Source organism: Patiria miniata, unplaced genomic scaffold (genome assembly GCF_015706575.1).
Source record: "Patiria miniata isolate m_02_andy unplaced genomic scaffold, ASM1570657v1 HiC_scaffold_17, whole genome shotgun sequence".
In the NCBI taxonomy this organism is placed as follows: domain Eukaryota; kingdom Metazoa; phylum Echinodermata; class Asteroidea; order Valvatida; family Asterinidae; genus Patiria; species Patiria miniata.
In genome coordinates this window covers 14,854,198-14,866,297 of record NW_024037055.1, presented here as the reverse complement: position 1 = coordinate 14,866,297, position 12,100 = coordinate 14,854,198, and the positions used below count along the sequence as shown (strand labels likewise).

Below are 12,100 nucleotides of genomic sequence, written 5' to 3'. Positions count from 1 at the left end.
CCTCAAGTCCAAGTCCGATGGGTCTCCTATACCCTAGGACAACTTAGGTTCAGTTCTCGCCTATGGGTCACCTATACCCTGAGCTCCTTCCCCTTTGCCCCCTCACTGTGTACTGACACGCTGCAGTGATCATCCAGCATCCCTCAGTCAATTTGCATCATTCTCAGCTTCACTGGTTTCGAGCTTCACCAGTTTGAATCCTTCTCACGCCTCACCGCACCCACCCTTATAACATCGCATCATTGTTGGAATCCCTCATTCTCCTGATGACGGGCAGAGCATACTGTTCGAAACGTTGAGTCCCTCTGGTTCTTTTCAGAACCACACATACTCACATAAGAGATTTATTCACATGGTGCTACCGCAAACTTATCTTGTCTTAGTATCTTTCCACCATGCAAACGTTCAAATCTCAACTTGAAACACTGAAAAACAAACTGTAGAAGATGGATGCAATCACATTGTAAAGTTTTTTCCAACTAATTTGCATTGTAATCTACATTGAAAAAATAATAGCAATGAGTGTTTTGTAAAGATAATTCAACTCACTTCAGTGCTCATCCAAAGCTGAACTCCTTCAGTGTTAGATTTTTGTAGAACTTGAAAGTTTAATGGCACCACTATTTGTTTGTATCATACAGCTGTCATTTTCCCCCACCCTTTTGTAATCAAATTTATGTTTATGTGTATGGCAGGTCTTTTGTACTCCTCATTAGTATTTACAAGGTTGAACAGTATTGAACAATACAAACCTGTTGCATTCAACAATATTTCGGGTTAAACGCGGCAAATAATTAAATGCAGACAAAGTTACTGGGGACGTGGTAACCGAATCTGCATTCTGTGTAATTTTTCGTGCAATCAAAAAGAGAAGGAAATTTCGTTCGCACAAAAGTTTGCACACACAAGGCAACCATAAACACTTAGCTGTCCAAACTTTTTGGCAAAATGTTACTTCAAAACACGACAATCTCCTCAATTTTGCTGGTACGCCACTATGCTTTTGCAAGCATACGATGAACATTTATTCTGAAAAAAAATTGTCAAATCTTGATGTGCACATGCGCTCATTACTGGACCGAGCCCAGTCTAATGTGGCTTTCTTAGATGTAGGTAGCTCTCCAGCATTTAACTGGTTTGTCACTCGTCACTCAAATTCTGATGGGAGGCAGGTGGCTCTGGACAACGACACACATACATTGGGGAGAGCCTGACTGTATGATCAAGGAGCTATAAAAAAGGCTCCATGGTATGATCAAGGACAAACCATGCACTGCCGCCATATGTGCGAACATATTTATGGTCGTTAACTGATTGAGAAGCCATTATCTCAGTGGAGTGCTCATGAAGATGAAACTGGGAATCTGGGGTTGGCGAAAGCCACATTAGACTGGGCTCGGTCCAGTAATGGTAGTTGGAATACCGAACTGGCTTATGCAGCTTCTGCTGCAAGCAAAGATGATTAGCCCCTTCCCTCCATTGATTTATTATCTAGATTTGTGTAAAGTTTACCACACTAGATTTGTTAATATACAGCCACCTGTTCCTCCTAGAATGTCCAATCCTGAGAGTGCCACCTCCAAACAACTTCCTGACCTGCACAGTGGATGACCGCTGCCTGGGCCTGACATGCTGTGCCTCCCTTGACCTGGTCTTCACTCAGCTGTCCACCACCGCTTTCACCATCCTAGATCCCTGTGAATTCCAGCTGTCTGTCGGGCTGGGGTCCTGGTCCAAGAATCTGACGCTCTTTGAATACGACTGGGGAGTAGATAAAGTGCTGGATATCAGTGACTCTGTGCGCATTGAGTGAGTATTTCTCTGTTCAATTTTTGGATACTCGTGCAAAAGCACATTAAAGAGTTACAAGACTCTTGGCTGCTGCATGCTAGGGTGCATTTGACTTAAGCAATCACCTAATCGGATTTCATTGGCAATGTTTGCATTGATCATAGGCATTATTGGAGTGTCATGGCCGAGCGGTTAAGAGCATCGGACTCATGCTCTGGTGTTTCAGAGGTAACAGTGGCATGGGTTCAAGCCCGGGCCCGGACACTTGTGCCCTTAAGCAAGGCACTTAACCATTATTGCTTCGTCCTTCGGATGGGACGTTAAGCCGGAGGTCCCGTGTGTTGTATAAGGCCTAATGCACGTAAAAGGACCCAGTAACACTTATCGCTAAGAGAAGGGGTTTGCCCCGGTGTTTCTGGCCTCCTAGTTATACTCCTTTGTGGAAGTCCTTAGGAGATGAACCAACCAAGTACCATAGTGTGAGAACGTACGTCAATACCGGGTCCTTGGTTGCTCGGCCAAACGTAAACAGGAAACAACGCTCTCAATATCGTACAATATGAAAGAGACTGATTTATGAATCTTCAGCAGCAGCAACCTCTCTCGATGCTTACTCACTGAACTCAGTCTTTTGTCTGCCCCTGACAGCTGTCAAAAGACAACAACATTTATACAATGTATCACAAGTACCCGCCCAAACCTGGCACTTGTGCATCCGGCCAACCCTTCCCGCCACGACTGAACAAAGAAACCGACTTGAGAAAATCTATTTGTAGGAACTATTTCTGCGGCACGTTTCCGGAGCTGCAACAACGGGGTTCCTACAAACTTCACAGTCAACAAGGGGCTCTGTCGATGGTCCAGCGGTGTTCTGGCAGAGCCCTACATCTCCTTGAACATTTGTCACACACAGTATCCCTGATTTTTGTTTCAAATGTACATTTCTGCACAGATACAACGTAGACAAGCTCAGTGAGCAGAAGGAGTTCCTGATTGACCTGTCAGTAATGCTGTGCATAGACGGCACCTGTCGACCCATCCACCTGCTGCAGGCAGCTCATGTCCCCATACCGTTCTGCAACCCCAATGCCACCTTCTCCCTGCCTGGGGATGGCACTATCTCCGGCTACCTAGATAACTTGGCGGGGCAGGTCACTGATACGGCTATAGACCTGGTGCTGGAATTTCTCAACCTCAAGGTAAATTGTCACCGTTTCACGAAAGGACGGGCATGTCAAAATGACAATTTTTTTCAGTTTCAATTTTGTTTTTAGCGTTTTTGCTTTAAAGATATAGTCCATCATTTGTAATTTGTGCATTTTGTTCGTTTGAAGCAAAAAAAGTAACAACTAACCCAATGAAGTTTCAGCTCAGCTTCAGCTGTATATTCCGAGAAAAACAGCATTCTAGGATCTCAATTTCAAATCAAAACTTGCTGAATCATGCTTTGAATTGGTTTGAATTGCAGCTATACGCAGCATCGCGCACTGATCCGACGAATTATAGCAACTGCGCGCGCCTGTGCGTCGTGCCAATGCTTGCGCGCGCTGCGCCGAATAACAAAACGAACTACTAATTTAAATTTCCTATGGTGCGTCTTAAGACGCACCGTTGGAAAGGCCTTTTTTCGTTGATTACTTCAAAATGATAGCTTGCCAGATAGAATAATTTCACAGGGAGTTTAGTCCACTTACTATCTTTCAACCAAGTATGTTTTTCAACAATAATACGCCAGTTACTTTTTCGGATGGCTGCAAATGACTATAGCTTTAAAACATCACTCTCAACCATTCTGATTTGCTTCTGGAAGCAAAACTTGTGTAACGTCTTTATAACATTAATATACAGGGTGAGTAAAAAATATGTCCCTTTGAATATGTCCTTGTCTCCCACAAAAACGTGAAAGGTTACCAATTTTTTCTCTTCAGACAAAATTCGGTCTGGGTATTGACCACAGTCAGTAAAAGTTTCACTGATATTCAGCCATGCATAAAAAGGATACAGGCCTTTCTTTGTGACTACCCAGAAACACTGCAAGTTTTCAGTTCAATAAATGTAATTCCATTTAATACCCTGTTCTGTTATTCCATTGTCCAGAGGCCCCATGTTGCCATGGTATTGATATAAACATTGAACCCCCCCTCCCCAACCATCACCAGTCAGCCGCTGTCAAATGTTATCAAAAAATTAAAATGGCGCCAAAAATAATAAATGGAATGCTAAAGTTCCTAAATGTATTCTCAAATTGCCTTAGAATGCAGGAGAAAACATCGTAGACTTCCAAAAATTTCTGGGGGGACCCCAGGACGCCCTAGCAAGGCGTGCCACATGTTCACTCAACCCCTCCTCCACCTTCATACCAACCCCCCTATTTTCTGAAAGCTAGATCCTCCCCTGTAAATGCCTCAACTAATTAAGCAGACAAGATTTGTATATAAACTCAACCAAAAAAGAAAGTCCCCCCTTCTAATATTTTTTTGTCTAACTCAAAAACTACTGAGCATCTCTCGCTCAAATAACGACTTATCAGTACAGAAATTCCTAAGCCATCCAGCCATACTCTTTATTTGGCCCCAAACAGTGATAATGTGTACGAATTAATGAAATTTATGACAAATGATACGAAAACAGTTGCACTTTTGTGTACGTGCAAGTTGTGGTTCACACTCACCTTGCACGTATACAAAACTTTTTTTCGGTACCATTTGCCATAACTTGCATAATTGTGTACACATTATCACTGTTTCCGGCCAAACAAAGAGAACGGCTGGTTAGTAAGGAATTTCTGTACTGATCAGTCGTACGTACGTTGAGCAAGATGTGAGCAGTAGTTTTTGAGTTAGACAATAAAAGTATTAGGGGGGAGCTCTTTTTTGGTTGAGTGTATATCAGTACTTAATCTATTTTGCATTGCTTTCTTTGTCAGAATTTCATATCCATGCTTTCTTTGTCAGAATTTCATATCCAGGAGTCCCTGCAATTTGCCTCCAGCACTGCCAGCTGGTAATAATGACAGTAAGTCATTCATTTCCAAATGTTTAGATAAATGCTGCGTTAACACACAATTATGTTTATTGGTGTTAAAGTGTTTCATTTTTTATAGTACCGGTAATTAAAGTTGTAGGCTGCCAAGAACAATGAATTCAAACACATTAAAGGAAATGTGTCTATTTTGGTTGTGTATAAACCTATCATTTTATAAATCTCATTTTTTAACTGAGATGAAGTAGCAACTTTTTCACCATTTCACCTCAAAATTGTGTTTTCATATCATACTTTTAAAAACTTAACCCAACGCTTTGATCAATCCATGTTTACAACAAGTTGTTATTCCTGTCATTTGACATAATTCCATTCCAGGTTGTCCCGTGCAGTTTCCACCCACCCCTCCCCAGTTGTCTTGCCGTATCGGCAGCCGTTGCACAAGTCTCCACTGCTGTCTGAATCTAGACTTGAAGGTGACTCAGATCAGCTCCAAGGCCTGGTTTATCATCGACCCCTGTGACTATACACTGTCTGTCGGGCTTGAGTTGTGGTTCTTCAACGTCTCGTTGTTTTCTTACGAGTGGGGAGCGATGGAAAGTTTCATGATTGGAGATGCTCTTGATGTCCAGTGAGTGTGTGACAGTAATAAAAATAAAGTAATAACGACTTTAAAGGGAATGTACAACATTTGCTTTTGCTGCAATTTTCAGAAATAAATGGATTTGTGAGATAAGCATGTTATAGCAAATATTGTTACACTGACTTGTTTCACGTTTTGGGTTCGTAGATGGTGGAAAAACCAAGAAAACCAATCATATTCTTGTAGTCTGGTTCCCTGACGCCACTTAAGATGAACCGGAGCAATTTATAGACTTGGGGGAATTGTAAGATCATGAGAATCAGTCTAGCAGGCTTGTAGTTTTCACAGGTGTGTAATCAATTGCAAAGAAAACACAGACGAACTAAATATGAAAAGTTTGGAGCACTTTTTGAAAAAAGCCATTTTTCTCCAACGCTGGTCGGCCGACCAGCGTTGGAAAAATACCATTTTTCTTGAAAATAACAGCACACCAGGAGCCGCAACTTTAAAGGATGCTTTAGGCTGTCATTCCCTAACAATCCAGTGAGATATTTCGTGATAATTTGATCATTTCGTTTTTTGATGTTTGCAAATGTTGTATCTTCCCTTTAAAAACAGTCATATCTGACAGAATGAAGTAGCACCAGTGTTTTTGAGCCAAGGCATTTTACTACAGTGGAACAACATTTTAACAGCTTTTGGTTAGCACTATTAGAACATGGTGCCAAAAATATTGGTGCAAGTTACATTCGGTAAAAGTTACATTTTGATGTTTTGGCCACTGCTCAATCATAAAGTGGGGTGGGGGTGGGGAGGGCTGGACACTATCTGACTATTGGTGGAGCTATTGAAATTGGACAGTTTTGGACACCATCGCGCAGTACATGCCACTATTGGAGCGTCGACTCGATTCACATTGGCAAAAGCGTCAGAGTCGGACTCAGACTCGACCATCATGAGTCAGACTTGACACTATTATGCCTTGTGACTCTTGAGTCACATATTTTTTTACCAAAACATGTTTCCAACACATAATCACCCGAGTGATTTTTTGTCCACCTTTCACTCGGGAGGTAACACACGGAGTATACACTGTGTGTACGTTGGTGAAGGGCAAAACCTAATATTGAGATAATTCCATTTTTTTTTTAAGGGGGGCTGATGGGGAAGATATTTTGGGGGAATTGTGCCTTTGATGATACAACCATGGCATTTGGCACATAGTAAGAGTATGCCTTAAGAAATATATTTGGCTATAGGGCCATCGCAGATTTGTCCACAGAAAAAAAATATAGGTAAAATATCAAGCAATTTTCTAAATTTTCAAAATGGCTGTTATTCTACCTATTTTTTTTTCAAAGGACAAATCTGCGATGGCCCTATAGCCAAATATCTTTCTCATGTCATATATACTCTGACTGTATGCTGAATACATGCTTGTATCAAAGGCACAATCTCATCAATTATCTGCTGTACTATTTTTGTCTGAAAGTAATGTTAAGGCAAGGTTTTAAGAACGTTAAGCACACGATCCATGCAGCACCACTATCTAGGTGGTGTTCCAAACGTTCCCCCAATTTCGCATCACTTACATGTTGCTTACATGTATGTGTGTCCATGTCCATGCTCATCCATTATACAAATGTGACTAGGACTTGGTCTCGGACTCAATGTGGAACCAAATAACTTGTGACTCGGACTCTCTATTGAACCAAATGACTCGAGACTCGGACTCAGACTTGACCCATTTGACTCCAGAATCAGACTCGGGCTTGACTCAAGTGTCTCAACTACAAAGCAGCAGAGTTTGCATGTTGTCAAAATGTTCACAAAAGCCAGTTTACATTTTAAACTGTGGATGAGTTCAATTCTTCCTTTGGATTTATCCAGGTTTTCCATCGACAAGCTCGACGCCACCAAGGAGTACGAAGTGGATCTGGCCTTCTCTCTCCTCATCGATGGCATCACTACAGACTTCCCCATCATGGCTGACCAGAGAATCCCAATACCTCTGTGTAATGCCAACTTCTCCCTGGCCTTGCCTGGGGATGGCTCCGTCAAAGGTTTCCTGACGGAGCTGGGAGACAATGTGGGACAGGCGGCCATCCAGCTGGTCCTGCAAAAGTTCAATCTTGAGGTATAAGATCTCTAGATTGTGTAATCTTGTGAACCATTAGCAACTTGGCCAAGTTGTTTTGAATTGAAAAGTCAAAGTAAAACCCTGTTTTCTTTAGCATTTCTCTCTGAGTGGCTTCTAGCCTTCTTTAATAAGGCCATCGTTCTCAAAACATGTTTGCACTGCCGTTTATAGGCCACGACAGATTGCTTTTTGCAGTCATAATTGCTGAAATTAACCAAACCCCTTGCACCGTTTGTTTTTTAGAAGTGGATTTTTTGGTTGCATTGAATTCTTAAGTTTGGCTAGGGCCATTAAATCAGGTTGCAGGACTTTGTTTGTAAACATGTATTTACAAAGTAATTATCGAAAACATAACAGCCAATTCAAACATTTGACTTAACTTTACTTTGCCACTTACCTTCCTTTTGCTGTTAATGCAGTTTCTAAGTGTTATTCGGCAAAATTCAAAATTCAAAATAAAAAAAAAACAGTAGAAAAGCTTTAAATGCACTGTTTCGATGTAAGGTTAAGCGTAAGCTCTCCAGTTTGCATAAGATGCACATTTGTCTCATGAACAGCTCCCCCTTGTGTCTTGCAGTGTCCAGCCCCCCCCCCCCCCACCCCAACGGCCGGGCAGGTTTAGGATTTTGGTCATCCCTAATCCCCCCACTCACTGACATGGATGAATCCTGCCTCCTGAAATAATGAAGCATGATTTCCTTTTTTTGTGTAGAATGTTATCACTGGGGAGACCTGTGAGTTACCACCGGCACTTGCTACAAGTAATCGTAAGTATTCCACTTTTCTGGCTCTCTTCTTACAAAGTGTCATAAGTTTGATAACAATACTAATGATATATTACTTTTGAGTGAACATTTAACTCTTTATGTCCCTTAGCATCTGGTTGTGAACAAGGCATACCACAACATTTTCCAGATCTGTGTCCCATAACGTGTATTTTAAATCCCATTTTAACATCAAACAAACCCATCTTTTATTCGCTCACACTCAAAGCAGTCTTTCCCCATTCATGTTTGACTTGATTTCAATTTGACAGTCTCATTAATTTAAGTGTGTGTATGAGGTATTGCAATTAAAAAGGCTTAACTGAAAAACCGCTGGGTATCCTTGTCATGAAGGAACAAAGAATTCAATGTGCATTTTTTTCATTTGAAGCAACAACAGTGCTCAAAGTCTTAGCATGCTTAAGCAGGGTGCATAAAAACTAACCTGGGCCCAATTTCATAGCGCTGCTTAATTAATAGCCGACTTTGTGCTTACCGAGGCTCCATCTATTTCATAGGGACTGTTAAGCACTAATCACAGCAAAAGCACACTTAACCCCAGAAGAAAACTTTGCTTAAATCAGTGACGTAACAATAGAAATATCCGTGCGCGCGCAACCGTTAGCATGAAATAGTGCTTAAGCAGCAGCATGATTTTCTGCTATAGTAAGCACAACTTTTCTGCTTACTGTTAAGCAGTGCTATGCAATTGGGCCCTGTTGAAGTATTAGCTCAGTAAGTACAGTACATTTCGAGAAAATAGAAAAAAAAATATATACATCAGTGGATCTCGTATTTGGATTCTAGTGTTAGTGCACTTTAACAACAAATGCCAGTAGGAAGCTATTTTGAATCCACTTTTAATGTTTGTTTTCTTTAAGACCCAAAGATACCATGTGAAGTGGAATAATTTCAGAGTATTTGTGACCTGTTATATCATAATGAGGAATAACCCCACCTTTGACTTTTCAAGTTACATACATCATGTTCAAGCGCAAATCATTGGCTTTTCAATGATACCAAATTTATTTATGTAGATCAATCTATTCCAAAGATATGCCACAGAAACTTCAACAGTGTCCCGCCGAACTTCAGCAACCTCATTTCGAGAAAAACGGCTTTGAAAAAAGAAATACGCATTGTGCCGCCAACGGCAGTGGAAAACATTTTTCAGTTTCCAACATTTGGGGATAATTTTTTCCCAACTAAAATGCATAGTGTGAATCTTGGATACCTTGGCTACTCAAAAATGAGACAAAAAAAACAATATTGATTTTGACATGATTTTTCCAGTGTATCCAACTTCAGGCGTTGATTACTCAAAACATGGTTTTGGGGGACATTCCTCATTTTGCCACAGTAGGTCACATGTGATACCAGTCTATCTCCACTTTGGTAATGATCCTACATGTCTTAAAACAGGCATGCAACTTTTCCTCGGATCCGCTGATTTCCTCGTTTTTTACTTCTCATGAATGCCATTACAAATTGAAAAATACAGTACAAAGTCTTGTGTGGTTTGGAATTTCCTCTTGTTTTCGAAATTCTCAGTTGCATGCCTGCTTAAAAAGGTTGAAAAAAGCACTGTTGTCCTCTTCTTGTGATCCTAAAATTTCATCGTTCATGGGTTTTTTCTCCTTCTTTCAATAAGATTGCCCCATGATCTCCCTCCCCTTCCTGGAGAATGTTGTCCAATGCACCATTGACGATCGCTGCCTTGGCATCCAATGCTGCATCCACCTTGACTTTGTCATCACTGAACTCATGCTGAGCGCAAGGATCCAAGTCGACCCTTGCAACTTCCAGCTGTACGTGGCCTTTGAGAACTGGGAACTGAACATCACCCTCTTCAGCTATGAGTGGGGGAAGGTGGAGACAACGGAACTCGGAGATGCCATTGCATTAAGGTGACATAATTCATTTCTATAATGCGTAGGTCTGACATGATCAGTGCTTTTTTGTTATATACCAGTATCCTCTTAAATTGAAAGTTTTTTAATGATTTTAATATAATTCACAGATACTTTAAAGAGGTTGTGGAATGCTCGAAAGACATTTCCGTCATTTTTCGGGTATATGTAGACTAAGGTTTGATGAAATAAAAACCACTATTGTTTCTGTCATGAAATGAATACAAAAGGTACTTTTGAGAGCTGTTTTTCAGGGCCTGTTTCGACCCGAACGTGCAATTTGTGTAAAAGTCGTCGTTCGGGGCAGCAAACAAAACGTAGTAAACTGTGATGTAATAAACAGGACTCCCGATGCAGCGTAGTATAAACGAGTCCTTTTTTTTACGTCACGATTTTTCTCATTTTACGAAGAACCCGACGACTGTTGATTTCAATTATGTGCTCGTCGACCAACAAATTACTCGATGAATTTCAGTTTTATAAACATATAAACGCACATTACAAAAGAATGGGAGTTTGTCATTATGATATATATGGGTTTACTCTAAAATAAAAAAGTATAAAAAACAAAACGACTTTCAGCATTCCACAACCTCTTTAATTTCTTATAACAATTATGTGCATGTAAAGCATGGATTTGTCTCATTTTTTGTGATTTCCTAGATGCATTGTGTATCTTTATTGACATTTATTCCATTGCTACTGGTGGTGGTCATTCTGTCATTTTTATGATATGTTCTTCTCACTTGAAGATACCTTTATGATATTAATTATCTTCAAAGACAGTTTGATTTAACGCTGACACTATCTTTCACTTGATTCATAATATTTATTGATCTTGGTTATTATTAAAAGGTACCAATATTCCATAGGCAGACATACAACATCCTGTTCTTTAAACAGTTATCCGTTGACAGACGAGTTATTGTATGCCCTTTTGCCTGATGATTTTTTAATGATTTTAATATGATTCCACAACAGTTTGATTCCGGCGATATGTGAATTTTCACTTGATTCAAGAAATGTAATCATCTTTTCATACTTTCGAAATCTTGTTCTTTGTCGACAGCTATTCCATTGACAAGCTAACAGAGAGGAAAGTCTTCTCTGTGACGCTGAACCTGATGTTGTGCATTGACGACACCTGCACCATGACCCCAGTACTAGACCATGTCTGGGTCCCTATACCCCTGTGCAACATTAATGCCACGTCATTCACCTTGCCTGGTGATGGCACAGTGGAGGGATTCATAAGAGATCTCGGCGGTCGCATCGGAAACTCGGCCATTGATCTGGTGCTGGAGAAATTTGGTCTGAGTGTGAGTGAATTCAAATAGACTCAGTAATTGGTTTTGTAATTGATCTATTTTTTCTCTTGGAAGAGGCAATCACAGGCTAATCTTGGAAAATAACATTGTTAAATCTTGCAGAGTTAATCAAGTAATCTTTAAACGCTTGCAGTTCAACTTCTTTTGTGAGAGTTGCATTTTTGGTTGACAAAGCCAAAAAAAGATGTTTGTGTTTTTTTGAAAAATTATCGTCTCTTCGAGAAATTCTCTCATTTCCAGAAATTATGCCATACCCATTTACGCAAGTTAGATCCAACTTAAAACATCTTTCAAACATCTGGAAAGTTAACTCCTTGGAGATAGGCTTTTGAATAAAAAATGAATTTGTAAATTTATCCCACAAAATGTAGAAACATTTGTTACAAGACAGAAGATTGTCAACCTTTAAATTGTACAATTTGGTTATTAATTACTTTTTAACAGGAATATCTCAGCACCAGTCAGTGTGACCGGGGAACACCAGGGGAATTCCGAAGTAGTAAGTTATTTTATCTTTTCTGTATTGTCACTATTTTCATGACTTCTCTTCTTCCTACAGTTGTCCTGCCTGTTGTTACCAAGCCGTCCCGATGTCCTCTCTT

The 12,100-nt window shown here is 40.3% G+C and overlaps 1 protein-coding gene across 1 annotated transcript in view; it reads left to right on the top strand.

Annotated features, from left to right (window-relative positions):
• LOC119723937 overlaps positions 1-12,100 on the top strand; it is a 153,580-nt gene that overhangs the window by 57,593 nt on the left and 83,887 nt on the right. The window contains 9 exon segments of the mRNA XM_038194850.1: positions 1,554-1,809; positions 2,744-2,990; positions 4,746-4,806; positions 5,152-5,404; positions 7,247-7,493; positions 8,209-8,263; positions 9,912-10,167; positions 11,240-11,489; positions 11,943-11,997. Of these exon segments, the coding sequence (XP_038050778.1) occupies positions 1,554-1,809; positions 2,744-2,990; positions 4,746-4,806; positions 5,152-5,404; positions 7,247-7,493; positions 8,209-8,263; positions 9,912-10,167; positions 11,240-11,489; positions 11,943-11,997 (1,680 nt within the window).